Source organism: Solanum dulcamara, chromosome 12 (genome assembly GCF_947179165.1).
Source record: "Solanum dulcamara chromosome 12, daSolDulc1.2, whole genome shotgun sequence".
Classification (NCBI taxonomy): Eukaryota; Viridiplantae; Streptophyta; class Magnoliopsida; order Solanales; family Solanaceae; genus Solanum; species Solanum dulcamara.
In genome coordinates this window covers 13929761-13953911 of record NC_077248.1, presented here as the reverse complement: position 1 = coordinate 13953911, position 24151 = coordinate 13929761, and the positions used below count along the sequence as shown (strand labels likewise).

Sequence of the window (24151 nt, the reverse complement as noted above, 5' to 3'; positions counted from 1 at the left end):
TTTCACAAATCGAATTTGTCTCTTGTTACAACCTTGGTTAGCATATCTGCACGATTCTTATTTATAGAGATCTTTTCAACCTGCATAGATTCGTCTTCTATCTTTTTTCGAATCCAATGATATCTTACGTCTATATGTTTTGTCCTTGCATGGTTCATAGAGTTCTTACTCAAGTCTATTGCACTTTGACTGTCACAATAGACAACATACTCCTTCTGATGCAAGCCAAGCTCTTGAAGAAATTGCTTGAGCTATATCATCTCCTTGATAGCTACAACCACAATATACTCATCTTCAGTTATAGACAGCGCAACACACTTCTGCAACTTCGACTGTCATGATATTACTTCTCCTAAAAAAGTTAACAAATATCCAATAGTGGATTTTCTATTATCAAGGTCACCTGCCATATCAACATCTGTATAGCCCTTCAAGATTGGATTTGATCCTCCAAAACACAAGCATTCATCTGAGCTTCCTTTTAGATACCTGAGTATTCACTTTATAGCTTCCCAATGTTATTTTCTTGGATTGTCGAGGAATCTGCTGAAAATACCAACTATGTGAGCAATATCAGGTCTAGTGCATATCATTGCATACATTAAACTTTTGACGACAGAGAAATATAAAATTTTGGCCATGCTCTTTTTTTCCTCCCTAGTTGTAGGACACATTTTCTTTCTAAACTTCATATGACCAGCAAGAGGTGTGCTAATAGACTAAGCATACTTCATGTTGAAGCGCTCTAGTACACGTTCAATGTACTTCTCTTATGACAAATAAATCTTCCTTTCATCTCTGAGACGAGTAATTCTCATGCCCAAAATTTATTTGGCATGACCCAAGTCTTTCATGGAAAAAGACTTACACAACTCCTTTTTCAACTCGTCAATCTTGAAAATATTCTTGCCCACAATCAACATATCATCCACATATAGCAAGAAGATGATAAAATCATTGTTAGAAAATTTTTGTACAAATATACAGTGATCTGAGGAAGTCTTCTTATAGCTTTTCTCCCCCATAATAAATTCAAACTTCTTGTTCCACTGTTTAGGAGCTTGCTTTAGCCCGTAGAGACTCTTTTGAGTTTGCACACAAAATTTTCTTTATCATTTACTTTGAAGCCCTCAGGTTATTCCATATAAATCACCTCTTCTAGGTCACCATAAAGAAAAACTGTCTTCATATTCATCTGCTCAATCTCTAAATTAAGACTGGTATCCAAACCAAGAACTGTACGAATAGAGGACATTTTCACAACAGAAAAAAATATTTCATCAAAGTCAATATCTTTTCTTTGACTAAATCCCTTAACAACCAATCTAGCTTTGTATCTGGGCTTCATGTTGTGTTTTTCAACTTTAACTTTGAACACCCACTTGTTCTTCAAAGCTATCATGCCCTTAGGCAATTTCACCAACTCATAAGTGTGGTTCTCATGCAAAGATTTCATTTTATCTTGCATGACTTCAATCCATTGATCCTTATGCTTATATTTCATGACCTCCTCATAACACTCGGCTTCACCTCCGTTAGTGAGTAGTACATACTCATTAAGTAAATAACGAGATGAAGGAATACATTGTCTTATAGACCTCCTAAGAGGAATATTTGGCTCGTCCACAACTTCATGAACAGGAGCATTATCAATAACAACATCATCATGTTGATTTGGGACTTGATTCTGAGCATCGCCATGATCATTAAACCCACTAACGTCATACTTACTTGTATGAGGAACTTGATCAAGATGAACTACTCCATCTGAATATGAAGATTTTAACTTCTCCGTTTTGTCAATATCTTCAATGGTTTGATTTTCCATTAAGACGATATCACGACTTCTCACAAGCTTCTTTTTAATTAGATCATATAGCCTACAACCAAATTCATCAAGGCCATATCCAACAAAGATGCACTGTCTTATCTTGGCATTTAACTTTGACCTCTCATTTTTTGGCACATGTAAAAAAGCTTGCAACCAAATACTCTTAAATGGTCATAGAAAATATCCTTTCTATACCAAACTCTATTTGGAACATCACTTTGCAAAGCAACCGTAGAAGATAAGTTAATAACATATACAATGGTCAATAAGGCCTCACCCTAAAGGGAGTTCGATAACTTTGCTTGAGAAAGCAAACATCTAACTCTTTCCATCAAGGTCTTATTCATCCTCTCAGCCAACCCATTAAGCTGAGGAGTTTTAGGAGGAGTCTTCTAGTGTCTAATACTTTGATGCTTGTAGTATTCGTCAAATGGTCCACAATATTCACTACCATTATCAGTACAAATACATTTCATTTTCTTTTCAGTTTCTCTTTCAACTGAAGCCTGAAACTGCTTAAAGACACCCAACACTTGGTCTTTAGTCTTCAGGACATAGAGCCAAAGCTTTCTTGAGCAGTCATCAATAAAAGAAACAAATTAAAGTGCACCACCTAGAGTCTTTGTCTTCATTAGACCGCATAAATCAGAGTGCACCAACTCAAGCCAAGAAGTGCTCACACTTTTAAATTTAGCACTTTGAAAATATGACAATAATTTCTTCTTGGCTAGAACATTAAGCCCTTTTTCACTGATGTGGCTAAGCCTCTTGTGCCATAACGTTGAAGAGTTATCATTCTCAATGACATTCACCATATTAGTACAAGTAGAAGCGATAGTCTAGTATAGACCACGACGTTTGTTACCACGAGCCACAACCAAGGAGACCTTAATAAGTTTCCATTTTTCTTCCACTATTGGTGCTAACATATCCTTCATCATCTAGAACACCAACAAAAATAAGGTGTAGGCGAACATCAGGTGTATGTTTTACATTGTTCAAAACTAGTTTAGTTCCAATACTAGTTTCCAAATAAATTGTTCCAACACCAACCACCCTAGATATAGTCTCATTACCCATATTCAAGGTTCCAAATTCACCAGGAGTATTGGAAGAGAAAAAAAAATCCTTCATTGATGTCACATGAGATGCGACACTAGTGTCCACAATCCAGCTTGACTCATCACAAGCAATATTTATCAGATCTGCATCAAGGACTGTAACAAGATCTTTGGTGGAGATGGTGGCTAGGTAATTTCATTGCCATCTTCTTTATTTTCCTCTTTGTCTTTGTTCTCCCTCTTCAATTTTTGGCAGAAATTCTTTGTATGCCCTTTCATGCCACAATGATAACACTCAATATCCTTAAGTTTGCCTTTGGATTTGCTCCTGCTATGTTCTCCATTTTGAGAATCATAATTTTTATTTCCCTCCTGGAGCCAGTTACCAAGACATTCGACGAAGAAGAACATTGAGATTTTCTTCTCATTTCTTCGTTTAAGACACTATTCTTGGTGAAATCTATTGAGATCACACCATTCGGAGCATAATTTGACAATGAAGTTCTAAATCTTTCCCAAGAGTCTGGTAGAGAACCAAGTAGAAGCAAGCCTTGAATTTTAGTTCAAATTTTATGCCCTTAGCAAATAACTGGTTCATAATTCTCTGAAAATTATTCAGGTGATCTGTCATCGGAGAACATCATGATATTTTAAACTTAACATTTGCTTTATTAAGAAAATTTTGTTGTTTCCAGTCTGCCGAGCATACAAGCTTTCAAGATGAACCAATAAGGTATGAGCATGTGTCTCTTCAGAAATATGATTCTGCACATTATCGCCAACCTATTGCCTAATAAATTCACACACCTGTCTGTGCAACAGATTCCACTCTTCATCTATTTTATTATCAGGCTTTACAGCGGTAAAGACTGTTTGATAAAAATTCTTAACATAAAACAGATCTTCTATTTTCTCCTTTCAAATGACATAATTAACACCATTCAAAGTAATCATTCTACTAGTGTTAGCTTCCATCATTTTCCTCAAAAATATATAGCTATTGCAAACCAAAGTAAATCTTTTCTGATGTGGAATTCAGACTATTCTGCAATCATAGAGCATACTCAGATAAAAATTTGCTCTGATACCAGTTTGTTGGGAAAATGCAAACTAAAAAAAATATATATAGTCAAAATAGTGAAAATAAAATAAAAAAATAATGACACTAAGAATTTACGTGAAAATCCTTTTAAATAATGGAAAAACCACGAGCCAAGAGGAGCAACTAATATCACTATAGTAAGGAATTTTATACCGTGTAGTCACAAGTACAATACTCAAAATGACAACCACACATTCAAAAGGAATAACACTCTTTTGATTTATCACCTTACTAAAATATCGCTCACACTTTATTTTTCTTCACAGACTATTTTCTTATATATAGTCTATGAAAACGTCACAACTCTCTAAATAATTTTCTCTCTCTGTGAATTGATGTATGCAACAATGAGATTATGTTCTCCTTTTATAGGAGAAAATTGTTCCATGAAATACACAAAACTTTCAACATTTTCAACAATGCAAATTTTAGGGGTGTCAATGGTACGGTTCAGACGGTTATTTTATAAAATTTATATCATATTATTTTTTCAGTTATTTTATTTTATATAACCAAAACTAAACTTTTCAAAACCGTCCCATTATCTCAGTTTTTCTTTGGTATCGGTACGGTTCGGTTATTTTCGGTATTTTTTTAAAAATAATATAAAAGTTAGAACACGCTACCATGTATACTTATGTATGACTTTGAGAAAAATTCTCTAGACATTTTAATTGTTTAAAAGGTAGATATTCATCCCATTATATTATGGTATTGTAAAATATTAACCAAAGACAAAAAAAATATAATTTACATCACAGAGCGAAAAGAACTCAATCAAGATGAAACTCAAAAACTGAGTTTTCTTGATTTTAAGTATCCAATAAGAAAAATTTAAACTATAAGAGAGGAAAAATGTCTAATCACTTGTAGCTTATTATCCAAGATCGTTGGAATACCTTGTAGTTTACTAGTTACTACTCGAGAGTTGAGATGTTAGAATTAATTTAGTTTCAATCGGAGTAGTATGAGAAGTTTTAGTGTTATGACTTTGAGTGTTAATTATGTTGTCGCTCGTAGTCACTTTCATTATCTTGGGCCTAAAGCAAAAAAATTATTGTTTTATTATTTTTAAACAGTAAAATATATGTTACACTTATATTATTCGGTACAGTTCAGTATTTTTCAGTTAGTTTTTATAAAATAAAAAATCTATTCAATTATTTGGTACAGTTATAAATTTATATAAAATCCATCAATTTTACAAAATAAACCTAAAAATCGATTCGATATGATTCAATTCTATTGGTTAACTCGTTTTTTTAAAAATCATTGACGCCCATACAAATTTCGTTGGTAAAAAATATTGGTTTGAAAAATTGTTGTATGCTTTTGACTTTAACAATGAGACTGGACCCCACAATTTATTGAATAGTTCATCATGAGTTCGGAGGGAATAATTCTTAGCTATGAAATCCGAAGAATTTACTACTAGAAAATCAGTTATTTCATTACATTGTAGATTATCAATTTTTTTTTTTTATCATTGAATTTCACTCTAGTTTATGAAGATGTAGTAGATAAGCTCTCCGTTTTGGGATAGGCGTTCGTATTGGAACAATATTATTACTTGTTCAACAGCTTTGAGATTTTGCTAAGTTTGTCCGGAGATATTTTCCATTGAGATATCCTTGGGATCATGCCAATACAAACTATATTTACTTAAATTATGTATAATTTATTTAATTTGTCTTAGCTTATTTTTTATTTTATAGCTTTATTTGTTTATACATTTTACATCTTGATCGATTCAATCCACACATATTTTTAAATTCACATACAAATTCAACTATATCTTTTTTGAGATAAATAACAATAATCATTAATTAAATGAGTAGATAAGAAATGACCTAGTAAAATGCATACCACAAGAGCACTAGGAGTGCATGGATAACTATTAGTACATTATTAATTTTAGAGGTAAATATAAAAAACACACATAAACTATTCCTCTTCTTTGAGTTTCATACCTAAACTATTGAGAGTGTGAGTTTCATACATAAATTATCACTTCTCAATTTGAGAAACACACATCAGTAATGTGTGTAATACACTCTCTCTACTCTCTCTATTTTTTAATTTTTTTTGCCACAAAGCTAAAATGTTCTATATTGATAAAAATTAAATAAACTATTAATATTAGTTAAAAGTTAAAACTAAAGTATTTCTATCCCAAAAAAAATAATTATTTTTTAAAAAAACAAAATTTATTTTTTTAAAAAAATTATTTTTTTTTAAAAAAGTTATTTTTCTCACTCATGTGTATGTATCTAACAAAAAACGAGAAAAAAATTGAAAGCGGAGGGTTAGGTGTGGTGGGGTAGAATTTTTTTTTTAAAAAAATATAAAAATAATATCTAGTAATACATTATTTTATATTTTTTTGAGAGTGGGATAGTAATACTTTAATATTTAATTTTAACTAATTCTAAGAATTTATTTAATTTTTGTTTAGGTGAAATATTTTATCTATGTGGTGTGTGATGTGTCAATTTTTTTAAAATGAAAGAGAGTGTAGCACACACACCATGGTGAGAGTAGAATAAAAGAGAGAAGTGTGTTTCTCAAACTAAAAAGTGATAGTTTAGGTATGAAACTCACACTCCCAATAATTTAGATATAAAAATAAAAAAAAAGAATAATTTAAATGTGTTTTTAACACTTACCTCTTAATTTTAAGTACTAGAGTATAATAAGTAATGATGGAACACTAAATGATGTCTTATTTTTTATGATATTTTTTTAAAAAGGGAAATTAAAGGAGGTTTCTTCTCTTTTTCAAGTAACGACATGATTCACTAATAATAATTACATATTTTTTGTTACGGAAAGGCTCGAGCCATTATGTAGGTGCTCACGTCAGAACTATGTGATGTAACCCATGATTCTTTTACAACAATAAAAAAACTGAAAATCCTTTCTATTTCTTGATATTAAAATAATAAATAAAGCTATAATAATATTATAATAATCTGTAGAATCAAAGAAGGAAAGGGTATTTGAGTGTGTCATATTAAATCAAATTATTGATTCTCTCTAGTACAAAAGACCTTCCTTATAAATAAATGATAATTTTATTGCACACCCTTCATTAACTAGTCGAAAATTTTCTTGCACATTATCTTATTTATTATTCTTGATTCGCAAGTATTTTTTTTCCTTTACTTTCAACAATACATTCTGGTGTTATATCATGCCAGGCAATTTAATCCGGATAATTAAAACTAAGTTGAGAGAAAATATATCATTTAATAAATGTGTGTAGAAAAAAACATTTATCTTATATATTTATTGTGAATACCAAGTAAGCTTTTACTAGATGTATTCTTGTAAAGTAGGTAGCTTTCATTTGGTGGGGATTGAAATGATAGCAAGAGGCATGTATTAAGCATAAATAGTCCTTTAACATGATCATAGTGAACCACGTCATCCCACATTAACAAGACTAAAGTCATTAGTTATAAGCTCAACTAATAATATTTTTTCTTTTCTTTCTTTATAAAAAAAATAATATATTTTTATAAACCTATAACATGTTGGGGGAGAAAGCACCACAACTAAAGTTTGATATGATGAAAATATTGAAAATAAATTGGACACGAGAATTTTACGTGGAAACCCCTCTAAATGATAGAAGGGAAAAACCACGGGGTAAAAGGATCTCACTATATTTTTATGGAGTACACAGCTCTCAAATACAAGGAGAAAACAACAATTAACACTTCTCTCTTGTAAAAGGAACAACTACTAAAGAGGACACTCAAGACTACAATATTTATCTTGGTGTAAAACTCTCTTTGTATTCTTACTCTCTCTTTCTAGGATGATTTCAAATGAGGGCAAGAGACCCTATTTATAGGAGAAAGAAAATGCGTATACGCGTTTTCTTATCGTGTCAACCAAATTTGCAGCCAACTTTGTCAAACAAAGTTGCTGCCAACCTTGGCCCCTTTTTTTGACTTGCTGCCAACCTTGGCCCCTTTTTTTGACTTTTACATTCTCCCACTTGAAGATTTAATTGAGAATCAATTAAGTCTTCACATCATCCTTTCTACCCAATTACTGCGATGTTACGTTTCTGCTAGGCCAATAGAAGATCGACACCATATGAACTTGTTACTGTTGATCGGCTTCGTAAACATATCTGTCAGGTTGTCATTAGTGTGAATTTTCTGAATATCCACACTGCCTTCTTCCACCTTCTCACGAACAAAGTGATACTGAACTCGTATGTGCTTTGTCCTTGAATGAAATGCCGGATTCTTTGCAAGATGCAAAGCGCTCTGACTGTCACAAAATAGAGCAACCTTCTCTTGTTTGTGCCCGAGCTCCTCCAGTAACATCTGCATCCATATTGCCTCTTTGCTAGCTTGTGTAGCTGCTACATATTCTGCTTCCGTCGTAGATGTAGCCACAATAGATTGTAGTTTTGAAACCCAGCTTACAGCTCCTCCAGCAAGAGTAAACACATAACCTGTGGTGGACTTGCTTTTATCAAGATCACCTGCATAATCTGAATCAACATAACCTTTAACAGTAAAGTCTGATCCTCCATAACACATTGTAACATCTGAGGTACCCTTGATGTATCTCAGGATCCTCTTAACAGTATTCCAATGCTCTCTTCCAGGATTAGCCATGTACCGACTAACCACTCCCACTGCTTGTGCAATGTCAGGTCTTGTACATACCATGGCGAACATTAAACTTCCCACTGCTGATACATATAGTACTCTAGACATCTCCATCCTCTCTGCTTCATTGCTAGGACACATACTTGAGGATAACTTGAAATTAATAGGAAGTGGGGTAGAAATTGACTTACAGTCTTGCATCTTGAAACGTCTCAAGATTTTCTTCAAGTAGTTCTTTTGAGAAAGCCAAATCTTCCTATTATTTCTGTCTCGGTGAATTTGCATCCCTAGAATCTTGTTTGCTGGTCCCAAGTCCTTCATTTCAAACTCCCTAGCCAACTGTGCCTTTAAATTTGTGAGACGATCTTTGTTGGGGCCTTCTACCAACATGTCGTCAACATACAACAATAAAATAACAAAGTCTTCATCACCAAATCTCTTGTAATAAACACAAGGATCTGAACTATGTCTGTTGTATCCAAGACTTATAATGAAGGAATCAAATCTCTTATACCAACATCTCGGCGCCTGTTTGAGACCATATAGAGATTTGTTCAACCTGCAAACCAAGTTCTTTTTTCCCTATTCTTCAAAACCTTCTGGTTGGAGCATATAAATTTCTTCTTCAAGTTCTCCATGAAGAAATGCAGTTTTGACATCTAACTGCTCCAAGTACAAGTCAAATGTAGCACACATCGCCAGGACCACTCGAATTGTTGTGAGTCGAACCACTGGAGAAAATATCTCATTGAAGTCGATACCTTCTTTCTAAGCGAATCCTTTCACCACCAATCTTGCACGATATTTCTTCACTTGATCATTATCATTGCGTTTGATCTTGTAGACCCATTTGTTTCCAATGGCCTTCCTTCCTTGTGGTAATTGAATAAGATTCCATGTTTTATTTTTATGAAGAGCTTCAATTTCTTCTTGCATTGCTGCCACCCACAGAGATGATTCTTGGCCTTTCATAGCTTCTTGAAAGGTTGAAGGCTCTCCATCTTCTGTTAATAGACAGTATGCAATATTACTCTCCATAGAATAATCTGAGTGCCAAGCTGGTTCTCTTCTCTCCCTAGTTGACCGTCGAACTTCTGGAGTTTCGATCTCAGCTTGCTCTTGTTCTTCGTGCTCTGGTGCTGCTTCAGAAGAAACTGGAACTTCTTCTATTTCTTCAACTTCAACTGTAGTAGTCTCTGATTTTTCTTTTGAAGTGCTACCTTCTTTTGCTTGTATCTTGTTTTCAACAAATACAACATCCCTGCTGATTACCACCTTGCGGGCTGTGGGATCCCACAAGCGATACCCCTTGACTCCATCAGCATACCCTAAGAAAATGCATTCCCTAGATTTTGGATCCAACTTCGATTTTTCTTGGGTGTTGTATATAACATAAGCAGGACTTCCGAATATATATAAGCGAGAATAATCAGCTGGTTTTCCTGTCCACATCTCCATTGGCATTTTCAGATCAATTGCGGTTGATGGTGACCGATTGATCACATAACAAACGGTTTTGACTGCTTCTGCCCAGAATGGTTTTTCCAACCCTGCAGTTGCCAACATAGCTCTTGTCCGTTCCAACAAAGTTCTGTTCATCCGCTCTGCTACTCCATTTTGTTGTGGAGTATATGCCACCGTGAACTGCCGTTTAATACCTTCTTGTTTACAGAAGTTATTAAATTCATCACCAGTGTATTCTCCTCCATTATCTGTCCTCAAACATTTGATCTTTTTCTCAGATTCAAGTTCCCCCGCGCTTTGAATTCTTTGAAAACTGAAAAAACATCTGCCTTCCTCTTAATTGGATACACCCAACTTCTCCTGGAGTAATTGTCGATAAATGACACGAAATATTTCGCTCCTCCTAGAGACTCCACCGGTGCTTGTCAGACATCAGAGTGAACCAAATCTAGTATTTCCTTGCTTTTAGTAGAGGAACTGCTAAACTTCAATCTATTTTGCGTACTAGTAACACAATGCTCACAAAAGGATAGTGAAACCTTTTTGAGCCCTGGAAGAAGTTTTTGCTCAGCAAGAATCTTCAAACCTCGTTCCGACATATGGCCAAAGTTTACGATGCCACATCATCGTTGATTCTTCAAATAAACTTGCTGACGCGGTTGATGCTTCTCCTTCTTGGTGTGTTTCACCTTTAAGCACATATAGATTTGCAGCAAGTTTTTCTGCTTTCATCACTACAAGCGCTCCTTTGGATATTCTCATGACTCCACCATGAGTCTTATATGAACATCCATTATCATCTAGTTGTCCTAAAGACAATAGATTCTTCTTCAAGTCTTTTACATGTCGTACCTCCTAGATGGTGCGTACCGTGCTATCATACATCTTTATTTTGATGGACCCAATACCAATAACATCCAAAGCATGATCATTTCCCATGAACAAAGACCCTCCTGAGATAGGATTATATTGATGGAACCATTCTCTCCTAGAAGTCATGTGCCATGTTGCTCCTGTGTCCATGATCCAGACATCAGCGAAATGTTTTCTGCCTTCATTATTTGATATTGCCTCACTACATAAAATATCGCCATCATCCGAGGTACATGCAACATTCCCTTGAGCATTTGATGGCTCAGGGTTTTCACTCTTCTTCTTGAACCGACAATCTTTCTTGAAGTGCCCTTTCTTGCCACAGTTGTAGCACTTGATATTCTTCTTACTTCTTGATTGAGATCTTCCATGATTGTGACTTCCACTGGGGCCACGTTCCGTTGGTCTTCCTCTCACCATCATCAAAGCTTCAGCTTGCTGCGAACTTGCTTGTCTGTCTTCCTTATTTTTACGCCTATTTTCTTCTTCCAAGACAGCGGCTGCAATTTCATCGAAAACTAGACTGTCTGTATTGTTCGTCAGGTTGATGATGAGTTGATCATACGAGTCAGGCAGACTTTGAAGTAGAAGCTCCGCACGTTCAGTACCCTCTATTTTGCAACCCATTGTTGTAAGTTGCAAAAATAGAGTATTCAAAGTATTGATGTGTTCAGTAACTGACATGGACTCTGTCATTCGAAGAGTATACAATCTTCTTTTTAAGAAGATTTTAGTATGCAAAGACTTGGCCTCATACACCCCTGTAAGGGTATCCCATATTTTCTTCGTCGTCCGCTTTTCCGCTACACTAGACAACACTTGATCAGCTAGTGCCAAGTGTAGATCAGCAACTGCGTTGCTGTCTATGTCGTTCCACTTGCTGTCATCAACAAAGTATGTGGGTCTGCCATCAATTGCAGCTAAGCAATTGTCTTTTCTCAATATCTCTTTTATTTTCATTTTCCACAATGAGAAATTAGTCCCATTGAATTTTTCAACATCAAATTTTGTTGTACTCGACATTGTTATTTATTTCACACCCTTCTAGATCGTTTCTGAATATTTTTGCGAACAGTCGTGACAAACTGTAGCGTCACCGAAATTTACTATTCACGTGAATAGTACTATTCACCGAATTTTACTATTCACGAAAAGTTACTATTCACGGATAGTATCTTCGCATAAAATAGACAGAATAACCGAGGGCTCTGATACCACTGTTGGGGGGAGGAAGCACCATAACTAAAGTTTGATATGATGAAAATATTGAAAATAAATTGGATACGAGAATTTTACGTGGAAACCCCTCTAAATGATAGAAGAGAAAAACCACGGGGTAGAAGGATCTCACTATATTTTTATGGAGTACACAACTCTCAAATACAAGGAGAAAACAACAATTAACACTTCTCTCTTGTAAAAAGAACAACTACTAAAGAGGACACTCAAGACTACAATATTTATCTTGGTGTAAAACTCTCTTTGTATTCTTACTCTCTCTTTCTAGGATGATTTCAAATGAGGGCAAGAGACCCTATTTATAGGAGAAAGAAAACGCGTATACGCGATTTCTTACCGTGTCAACCAAATTTGCAGCCAACTTTGTCAAACAAAGTTGCTGCCAACCTTGACCCCTTTTTTTGACTTGCTGCCAACCTTGGCCCTTTTTTTTGACTTTTACATAACAGAGAGGTAGCTAGAAAATTTTACAAAACCAGAGAGGGAGGGAAGTGAAGTTTGACATACAAATAATAAAATCTGTGCCTTTGGAAGATCTCTTTTGATTTTAGATAAAAATAAGTTATATTGAGACTATTTCTAAGTTTTTGTATTACAATTATACTAGTGTTTACGGGACTATGGGTGAGTGAATAAAGTTTTACATTAATAGTTTTAAAAAAAGAAGTAAGCTACTTATAAGGTATTGGATAATATGATGTTTTTAATGGTATGAGATCTTTCTGAAAAAATTGTGTTAGTTTGGTTCAAGACGGATAATGTCACACCATATTAAGAGTATCTTTAGATTGTTTTATCCCAATAATTGATATTAAAGTTAATGGTTCGAAGAGATGAATATGAAAATGGCAAAGTGATGACGTAGGGGTGACTTAGTGCCTTTGCCTGTCTATCGACCAATATGCTATCTTTATCTGTAACTTTTATAAACACACACAAAAAGAAGCCAGCGAACTTTGTCCTATCATCGATATCGATATGAATCTTTAGATATATATTTAATCAGTAGGTTAGTTTAGTTCCTATATATAAAATCTATCACTATAATATCCCTAGAAGGACAAGATGGCTAACGAAGCAAAAATGTTTTTCATCAGATGGGGAATGAAAATTATTTTCCTCCACGAAATTTCTGAGTAAGTGATTGTCTGATAATAAGTAAGGAATAGATATTCGTCTTTCCACTAAACATGATGGATTATATTCATAACTCATTATATGCTTTTTATGAATGTCAATTAAGTATCATATGTAATTGCTCCTAGTTGTTCAATTATTTGATAACTAAAGTCATTCTTTAATAAATGATCACTATATATGTATCAGATTCTATAGAACTTGATGAATCCTCTTTTCTGAAAATGGAGAACTGATCAATCAAAAATCCTCCTTTTTCATCATCAATTAAAATCATTGTTCACGATCCAAAATTTTATTTTTCAGCAATCCAATTTCCATTCATGTCTTTTTCCCTTTTCTACTCGATTGATGTGAGTTATACATTATTAATCTATAAATTGTCCCATCACTAGTGAAGATCATGTGGAAATTGTTGGGTGAATATGAATAAAGTCATAATTGCAAAGTCGTTTTTATTAATAAGAAGCTGACAAATTAAAGTTCTTTTTCAAGGAAAGGGCATTCCATTTCAAATAAAGTTAAAGTATCTTTGCTTGAATCTTATTCTGAATTTTTTTCTAAGAATAGAACAAAGCTTTTAATTAAAATAATTCTTCTAACTCAAATTCTACCACTAATTAACTGAGGTGCCGTAATCATATTAATAATTATTATTGGAGACAAAAGGAATAAGTATATCGTGACATATTATATCATGACCAATAAAATTGATTTCCACATGGATCTATTGACATATAATATATTTAGAATAATTGAAAGTCGAGTGAATTTATTAATCAAAGTAGAAATTCCCAATTAATTAACAATTAACTTACCCACGATTATCGTTGGAGGAAATTAGGTTTTCAAGAGCTACACATTTAGGACCTAAAATTAGGCAAGTGGAAATACAAACAATGACCTAACGTTAGTCAAATTGGAAACAAGTTTTTGCCCCCAATTTGACTTTGTTGCGAATTTTTTACTCTTTTTATTCTTAAGTTTTCTCTCCAACTCTTTCTTCAACACCAAGAACATCGAAGTACTTGATAGTTTATTTTACTTCGATACTATTTTCGTTTGAGTGTAATATAATTTATATACACTAACAACAACAGTAACATATGTACCCAATATAATCTCACAAGTGCAATCTGGAGAAGATATAATATACACAAACCTTATTTCTATCTTTGTGAAGATTAAAAAAATTGTTTTTGATAAAAATTCTCAGTTCAAAAAAAGTTAACTTATATACAGAGAAGTGTAAGAAAATATTACACTAACAAATCATTAATTTAATTACATTTAATTAACCATAATAAGTGGAAATTAGCATATAACCTTAAAGGTAAGGCAAGTATCTTTCTATAGCAAGTTAAATTGATCTATTCATAGAAAAATGTCCAAATATTGAGCCTGTTTGGATTGACTTATTTAAATATTTTAAAGATAAAATAATTGTACTTTTGTACTATTTGAATAAAATAAAGGAGTAAAAAAAATTATAAGTTAAAATTCTTAACTTATAATTCAAAAACTATAAGTCCATCCAAACAGACTCTAAATCTTTTTCCACTAAGGATTAAAAAAATTGGCGTCCAATTTATCAACCACAAGATTCCACAATGCACCAGCAACTTGCACAACACTGATCAATATGCCCAAACACCCAAGAAACATGTTGAGACAATACATTAAGCTATTTCTTTGAGGTTTCTTGATTGAAATCCACATGAAGCAAGGGTAAACAAGAGACAATGGCAGCGCAATTCCGCCCACAAACGCAGCCAAGCTTCCCAAGAATGGGAATGCTACGGATATAAAATATGTCAATCCACCGAAGAAGAGCTTGATGCATGAACGAACCCTCCTTGGGCTCGCCTTGTGGTGCCTGCTTACGTATATTCTTTCCAAGTTGTCGAAGACGGGCATGGCGTAAATTTGAAATGAGCATATACATTGGATCACTACCATCATGTATATTGTGCCTGTTAACCATTTTGGAATGCTTTCTTGGTGGTACTTGGCAATTGCACCCATAATTCCATTTGCAGGCATCTGACAATTAAATCATTTTAATATTAGTACGTTATACTGAAAAAATTATCTGTTATGACCACCTACAAATTAAATAGAATAAAATAACCATTTTGAGATCTCTCATATGTAAAAATAAAAATCTCAGCGATAAAACTAAAAACAAGTTTGTAAAAGACTTCAAAACTAAATCTTCCTTTATTATTTAACCAAAGTAGATCAGTATAACAATTGCTAGTTGAGTTCCACTATATAAAATGGGGCCAATGAGATCTCTTAGCCACTTTTACAAAATGAACGGAAAAAATCTTTTTCAGCTAAAAAAATAATAATTATAATTAGCCTACAAAATCAATGAATACGAAAAAATAGTTTACCAGATTTCCATAAGCCCAATATCCTCCAATTGCCAAGGGAAATACACACACTGCGACAAAAGAGTACGATGCTATCACTCCTCTCCACATACTTGTCCTTGTAGGATGTTTTGGATTTGTCGGTAATGTCCCCTGCATAGAGAAACAGAAATAGTTCTAAAAACATGCAATTTTTTCAAGAATGCAATGATAAAAAGACGATCCAAAATTAACTTTGATAGATTTAATCTTTAAAATCGATAACATAATTGAAATTATCAACTAGTTTTCAAGTAGACATGTCAATATTCGGTGTCCAAATTAATATTGATTTCGATTGATAATAACATTAATTACCTGTATTTCCAAAACTAGATTGTGACCTCTGAAAGCAATAGCAACGATAGCAACACCATTTAGGATAGCGCGAAATCGAGCCATAGTTGTCGTTACATTATCAGACGGATTGTAAGAGACTCCATTAGGCCTGCCTTTACTAATGGAGAGTGCCCAAAGCAGAGTGAAATAGGCCACACCCAAGACTGAACCAACAAAGGAGACCCAAGCCAAAGAGTGCAAATTGGGAAAGAATTGGGCAATTAAAATGGCAAGACATACAAACAATAAGAACCATTGAGCTCCACTTAGAGATTTTTGAAGACAATTGTGATCAGTTTGACACATGACATTGTAGAAAAGTTGTAGGGTGCGTCCCCCTGCGATTATTGACATGACACAAGTGCCCCCTGATAGGTACATTATTGGGAAAATGGAAAGGCATTTCCCCAGTTTTTCCCCTGAAATGAAAAAGAAAATAATTATACATTTCATTAGTTTCATTATCAGAAAAAGAAAAACAGTGGGGGTCAATTGAGAATGCACTTCAAAAAGTGGTATAATATCAATTTATATATCTTGTTAGACATAAGAATCGTTAAATTTGGGGAAAAAATAGTATAATTTTTTTCCACGTTGAAGATGTGTTTGGACATGAATACTAATTTCACTTGTTGTTTTTAATGGTTTTTGCGAGTATTGGAGTGAAAATTGTGAAAATAATTTTTAGAGTTTTTAGAATTTCAAAAAACTGTAATAATTCTACGTCTTTTACGGAATAATATTAACTTACAATTTGGATTTCTTTTCATTATTGCAAACATCTGTTTTAGTTTTTATAGGTTTAGTATGACATGCACAAATTAATCTAACCAGAATATTATTCAGACAACAAAAAGCAACGGTTTTAGAAAAAAAAATTAATATAAATATTCAGCAAACACATTTAATTTTCTAAAAAAATTAATTAAGTCAAGAATCAATCCTCAATGACATAATTTTATAGCTATACAAAATATGAAGGACACATGTTACATTTAGAAAAACACAACCTTTAAATTTTTAATTATTTCTTAAATTTCATGCTTAGTCAAACAAATTTTTTCGTTTGAACTAATTACCGAATGCTGCAATGGAGAGTTGAAGGTATCTGCTATAACGAGTTCCATTGATCGATTCGTGAAGATGAACTAAGAGCCACATCGTGTAGAGCCGCCATGCAAAAATCACAGTGAGAACCACTATTCCCCATGACCTGCACCAATTAATAAAAAATTATATATATGTATATGTATAATTAGTTAGATGATTGAATAAATCCATTTTTTTATAACCACATAATACATGACATGCATACTTAAGGATAAGTTAAATAATTTATAGTTATACGAAAGCTAAGTTTCAATTTTTTTTTAAAATTTCATGTTAATTCAAACAGTCATATAAATTGGAATGGAGTGTATATACATATTAGCGTGCCTTATTTGAATTATTCCATTTGGGACATTTTTTCTTTCTTTTGAGAAATCTCCAGCGTGCCTTATTTGAATTATAATATTTGGGACATTTTTTCTTTCTTTTGAGAAATCTCCTAGACCAAAAGTACGTCAAATCAGTAGTGGCAAACAATGGGAAAAGAAAATCTTCTACGTTATTTTGGTTCCTCCACTGCTTTAATTTAATTATCGTTTTACTTATATCACACTAAAAACATAAAAAAGGAAAAAATATTAAAGATATAGAAACAATGCAATTTCTTTAAGCAGACGACTGACTTTATACGGTCAATACATTAGTTAGAAACCTCTACTAGTCTTGGATTACTTTTACTTTAAGGGTTGTTACATCTGTTATTCTTTCGTTTCCTTTTACTTTGATCCTTATATATAAAGAATATTTACTCTATCTATCATGCATTACTCCTACTTTTAAATGATTTCGATCAGATTTTGAGGTGAATTTATCTTACACGTAAACGTTGGAGTAACTGAATCCCAGATCAGCAAGTACTAAATATAACATGACCCTTATTTACGGAGTAATACTCTCAGTAATTGTCCCTTTTTGAGTAATTTGATAACTTCTTAATTTCAACTTCGTATGACAACTTAAAATCATAAATAAGTGGCATTTTGATACATTTTATCTATTTTTAATTTAATATCATAAAATTCAAAAAATATCTTTAATTTCTTAAATAATAAATGTTTTCTTAAAAAGTAAAAGAATTTCTTATTTATTTTCTAGTATTTGATAAGTAAACAAAAAAATATTATCATAAAAGCATTTGAATGTTATCCAGGTAAAAATTAAGGAGGCGGGATGTGATGGAAAACATGGTTTAGGGGTTGTGAGGAGGGGTGGGGGGATTGTGTGGGTGGAAGGAGAGAGAATATCAATTATATAACTTGTTTTTTTTATTTTTAGGAAAATTATTTTTCTTATTTATAAATTTTAAAAATATTTTGATCAATTAAACAAATCTAGGCGGAACCACGTTGAGTTCAGAAAGTTTAGCTGAATTCTCTTAAATTTTTTTTTGACTCCGCTACTGAACACACCCAATTGAAACGAACAAATTAAAAGGGATAGAGTAGTAATTACGTACCATCCGAGAGAGGTGAAAGCGAAGGGGAGAACAAGTGCCGGAGTTCCGATACCGGAAGAGAGTAGATGAAACATCGCAGTATAAGCATTCCCCTTTCTCAATTCCGTTATGGGTAGCCAGCTGTTTATTTCTTCTAGAACATTCGTATCCTTCTTCTCATCGTCGCCGCCGCGAATGCCATCAACCGGCAAAATATCTGTTCGTTCCGAAGGATGAGTATCGCCGTCACCATCATCAAAGGGTATAATTTTGAATGAAGAGAAAGATCTCTCTATACGGTGTCGTTCAGCCGCCTCGACATCTCCCATTGCTTCTCTCTCTGTCTATAAATATATTCTGATTTTTCAAGCTATGAAAATAGTAAGAGACGATGTGTTTTTTGTTTCACAAGAATATTGATGGGTTGTTAGGAGAGTGTATATATAGAGAGATATCTCGTGACATATGACGTATTTGATGACGATATCATCTGACGTAAATTAAGCATGAAAATGTGACTTCCCTGCTTACATTTACATTCACTCTTGAAATAATTAAAAAAAAGAACTTTTGTTTTCTGATTTTGAGACCACAAATACTATTTGGTCTTTTAATGACTTTGACAACGAAAGTTTTAATTAGAAATATATTTTATTAAATTAATTTTTAAAATTTTAAATTTGATTATTATTGTTTTATGCAATTATTTAATATTAAGAGTAATATGAAGAAAAGACAATAAAATTAATTTATTAAAATAGAAAAGTAAAATGAAACATAGATCAAGTAAAATGAAACAGAGAGAGTATTACAATGGTCAATACGTGTGATTTCTATGTCACAAAATGTTATTACTGTTCGTTCTAAATAGTTTCAGAATTGTGTTATAGTCTTTTTAGGTTTAAGTTGCATTTATTTTAATGTCAATTAAGTCGTATCACTATCTTTTTTATATTTCAATTGGAGCCTCTCATTATGTTATTAAGGAGGATCCATGTGTTTGCATTTAATGAAGGTCTGAATCTGAATAGTTCAGATATTAGACCATTAAGTGTATTTTTTTTTATTAAGATTTAAGTATTTAATGAGTCTAAATAAGTCTTAATCATTAAAATCTAGAATAGAGTCTTAATAACATTAAAATGTATTCTTGTGTGGATAATATTCACCATCACTGTATCCACAATCATAAACCGCCTCTACTAACACCACTGCCACCACTATTGTCAACCACCTCTGTCATCACAACCACCACTCGTTGCTAACTGCTATTATTGGTTGCTATCATACTTGCCTTCTCCATCATTATTACATCAATTGCCACCACCACCCCATCTCTGTAGTCGCCGCCTCCTCTACCTCCACCATCACTATCAATCACTATCATCATTATTATCAATTCCCAATACCAACAAACTACGCAATCACAACTAGTACCGCTATCAATTACCACCATACATTCTTTAATCACCGCCAGCTTCATCACTACTATCACCCACTACGACCAGTGTGGTCAATCTATACTATCAACCACCTCCATCATCATAATTTACACCGCTACTAACTACCACAGACACATCATGCACCACCAAACATTCTTCAGCCAACATCATCAATATTGCCAACTACTAACAAACCAACTTCATCTCTCGAGTTTACACCCCAGTCGTGGTTGGTACTCGAATATCATTGTTTGTCCCAAGTGAATTTTTAGTCTGGATGACTACTAGACGAAAGACTAAACTCAATAAAACACTTAAATATAAACTTATGCACTGCCTAAAAATAAGCTCTGAATATAATAAAAACAATGTCAAAACATAATCTGGAAAGACTGGACTGACTCAACTCTATTTATGAAGCCTCTAATAACTATGATTAGGTGTCGGGACAAGCCCATGACTATCTCAAAATAAACTACTAATACTGAAAGAAATAACAAAACGAGGCCCTCCGAAAGCAAGGAGGCCTCACCAAAAGCTGACAAAGTGTGATCTCAACAGAGCACATGTTGATGATCCCGAGTACCTACGTCCACTTCATAAAATGATGTAGCATCAAAAGACATCAGTACATGGAATGCACGGTATGTAATAAAGCTGAATGGAAACAATAATTGAACTAAAAAGAAACACTGATAAAAATAACTTGACTGAAATGTAAAGTATGCATGTAAGAATGGAACATGCAAAACTTTGCAACTGAGACAATTCATTATATATATATACACACACTTTGAAAATACTAACTTTACTTTTTGGAAAGTTTCGCTAACCGACAACCATCACTATGAGTCTTGTGATGATACAATGTCTTTCTCACGTTGTCAGAGCCATCCTATACCTTGCCAGAGCATATAACAACAATTTAACTTATAGATCCATTTAAAGAGTACTATTTTGGGATTGAGTGAGGAGTCGTTTAAATCAATGGCACGATCCTATTTACACTGACGGCACAGGTTATGGGGTTTGAGTTATCTTAACTCATATCCAAATCGGTGCTCAATACTTCTCCTAAAATATGCATTATGCTCAATAGCTTAAAGTAGGGGTGTGCATCGATCTGTTTGATTTGATTTTATGTATTATCAGTTTTTTTTATCGATTTTAGATTTTTAAATACGTTAAACCAATAACCAAACCAATAAGATATTTTTAGCTATTTTGATCCTTAATGATTTGGTTTTCGGTTTAACTAATAAGAAAATACTTATAAAATAAATATATGACTTCTCTAACAATTTGGCGCGATAAGACAATAATGTAACTTTACAGAACACTCATAAAATGAAAACAATAATAACTTATATGAAAAGAACTATACAAGTGCAACACAAAGATAAATTAAGATAAATGGGGTTCTTACTTTAGATTTTGATGTTTTGTATAATGTGAAGTTGTGAATCAAATACATTGTGAAGTTGTGAACGCAAAGACATTGTGAAGTGTGAATTGAAGGCTATAGAACAAAGACAGTAACCAGAAAGGTACCAAAATTAATATTTAATATTTAGTAGTAAATTACTATAATTTTAATGAGTTATTGATTTACCCAATAACCAAATTTTAAAAAATCAAAATCGAATAGATAATTCGGTAATTTTTTTTATAAAACCATTAAAAATTCGTTAACCCGATAATCCAATAGCAATAAATCAATATCATTTATTTCTCTTCCGATTTTTGCACACCCCTACCTTAAAGATATCCCACTTTAGGAGAAAACTGAAAATCTATTACTTAGAGTCTTTGCTCAAAATACTCTCTTTAAACTGATTTGTACTCAACTTTAACTGATCGAAGACTATTTTCTCAAACTAATGATGCTTTCTTTAAAAGATATATTTTCTCAATACTTATAATGCATTTGGAACCCTTTAGTCCCCTTAAAACTCTTCTACTTACTAATTGCTTTGAAAATACTTTTATTTTAACTAAACACAATGCATAATATATAGCAATGTAAAAGCTTCAATATCTTAGATAAGGTTCATGTAAAAAATAAGCATGAACAATAATTAAGATCTACAATCATATAAGGAGTCACAAGTTCAATGATAAATAATCAAATTCAATAACAAAGAATCATAAAAACCTCGAAATTCAAGAAAAGGGATGATTTAAACGCTAGGTTAAACTCTTATTAACTGAAATTTAGATGAAGGACATGAGGAATAACTTAGTCCAACATTCTGAGTAGCCTTACATACTTGAAAGAACTAAATTCTTGAAGAACTTTGAAGAAAACGCTTGAACCCTAACTTTTCTCCTCTTGATACCTTGCTCTAATAAGAGTGGTTATGAGAGGGAAAGGGTCTAATGGTATTGTTAAGGGACTTAATTAGGTCCCAAAATGTTGAGGCTTGAACTGGAAAAGTGTGAAAAGAAATTCTCATTAAAACTGACTGAGGCCGTCTACGGGTCAACCTACAGACCGTAGATCCTTCTATGGGCCATAAAAGACCTGTCGTAGGAAGTTCATTTGAAATGTTGGAGTTTTGAATTTGGGGTCTATGGACCTGTCTACGGGCCGTAGACTCTTCTACAAACTGTCACGCCATGTCATAGAAAAAGTTATGAGGGAAGGTTCTCTAAAGTTGGGTCTATGATCCGTAGACCCTTCTATGGGTAGTAGCACAGCACATCCTGTACACTTGAAAAATCCAAGTCTCAGGACTTGGGCCTACGAATAAGGTCTACGTTCCATGAAAGCTTCTACGGTCTGTATTTCCTGGTGCAAGTTACGGTTGCCAAATTTCAACTCCATGAGACCATCCACGATGTGTGGAAACTTCTAGGGCCATAGATGGTGTATGTACAAGTTAGACTTTAGCAAAATTTCTAACTTTTTTCTAGTCTTTTAGGACTAAACTAAGTTAGATATTTCGGAATGTTACAATTACAATCACCAACATGTAATATCCCATTTTATGAGAAATTATTTTTATGTGTGAAAAATCATTTTTCTGTTTCTCTTAGCATTTTCTTACTTATTATGCGTTGTGGAAATGGTTAGAGTGGTCCCCGATGCGATCGCATGAGATTTTGATGGTTTTGAGCCTTTAATTTAAGTTATATTGAAATAGTTGACTTTAATCAACATTATGAGATCTGAGCGTCGTATGATGATTCTGTTCTGTTGCGTCCAGAACGTCGAGTTTGTTCTAGTAAGGTAGTTGGTTGGAGTCTGAGACCTTGGGTTGTGATTTGGGTGTTTAGGCAAAAAAACTTAGTTTTTATCCTAATAGAGGTTTGGAGGGGGTATTTCAATCATAACAATCTTTTAAAAGATATTCGATGATTTCATTGGCTCCAAAACATAATTTATGATTAATTTTTACTATTAGTTCATATTTATAAGGTTTCGAATGAGTTCTGAGGATCAAAAAAATGTTTTGCAGGGTTCTGGTGCAAGTTGAACATGGTCAACAAGTCCTTTTTGGCTGAAAACAACCCATATATCGAGTTGCTTCCCCTTTTTCTTATTTTCTTCATTTTCAACACCTTGAGAGCTTGGGTGGGAGATAAGAAATTTGTTTGGGTAAGTTCCTCTATCAATTTTTTTAAATTTTATCTTCCAAAACTCTTTAAAATCAAGATTTTAAATGTGGATTTTAGAGTTTTCTTCCTAATCTAGAAACTAGTAAATTTTTGATTTGGAACTCGATTCTTACTTGTTTTTAATGAGTTTTTCAACCAAGAATTCCTTTTTTTACTTATAAAACTTGATTTTCAAATAAATTTCTGATTTTAACTTTCTCGATTTTGGAGAGATTTTTGGATGATTTTAACTCTAGTTCTTAACCTTAGTAATATTGATCGCAAGGTGAGAACTAAATAGATTAATTCGGTGAAGTTACAGTAGAAGCATCTTCTAGTTGAGGAAGCCAACAGGGAAACTGAAAAGGACATGCGGAACAAGTATCATCACTTGTTTTATGAGTCAGGTATTACTCTACTCTTGACTTAGCCTAGTTTTTCCTGTTTGATCATTCGAGGACAAGCGA

At 33.2% G+C, this 24151-nt stretch overlaps 1 protein-coding gene across 1 annotated transcript; it reads right to left on the bottom strand.

Moving 5' to 3' along the window:
• Positions 1-14600: 14600 nt before the first annotated feature.
• On the bottom strand, positions 14601-19039 carry LOC129876499 (lysine histidine transporter-like 8). The gene is made up of 5 exons (XM_055951951.1): positions 18664-19039; positions 17177-17310; positions 16077-16516; positions 15741-15872; positions 14601-15384 (listed from the first exon to the last, which is right to left on the bottom strand). Exons 1-5 carry the CDS (start codon positions 18969-18971, stop codon positions 14902-14904), a joined length of 1497 nt encoding a protein of 498 aa, XP_055807926.1. The 5' UTR covers positions 18972-19039; the 3' UTR covers positions 14601-14901.
• Between the last annotated feature and the right edge of the window lie 5112 nt (positions 19040-24151).

Bases quoted from the DNA above. Each gene is read 5' to 3' on its own strand.
- LOC129876499 (XM_055951951.1), bottom strand. From the start codon at position 18,971: ATGGGAGATGTCGAGGCGGCTGAACGACACCGTATAGAGAGATCTTTC. The intron at 17,311-18,663 runs GTACGTAATTAC...TAATTGGTGCAG, and splicing joins GCTTTCACCTCTCTCGGATG to GTCATGGGGAATAGTGGTTC. The intron at 15,873-16,076 runs GTAATTAATGTT...TTCTCTATGCAG, and splicing joins ATCTAGTTTTGGAAATACAG to GGGACATTACCGACAAATCC.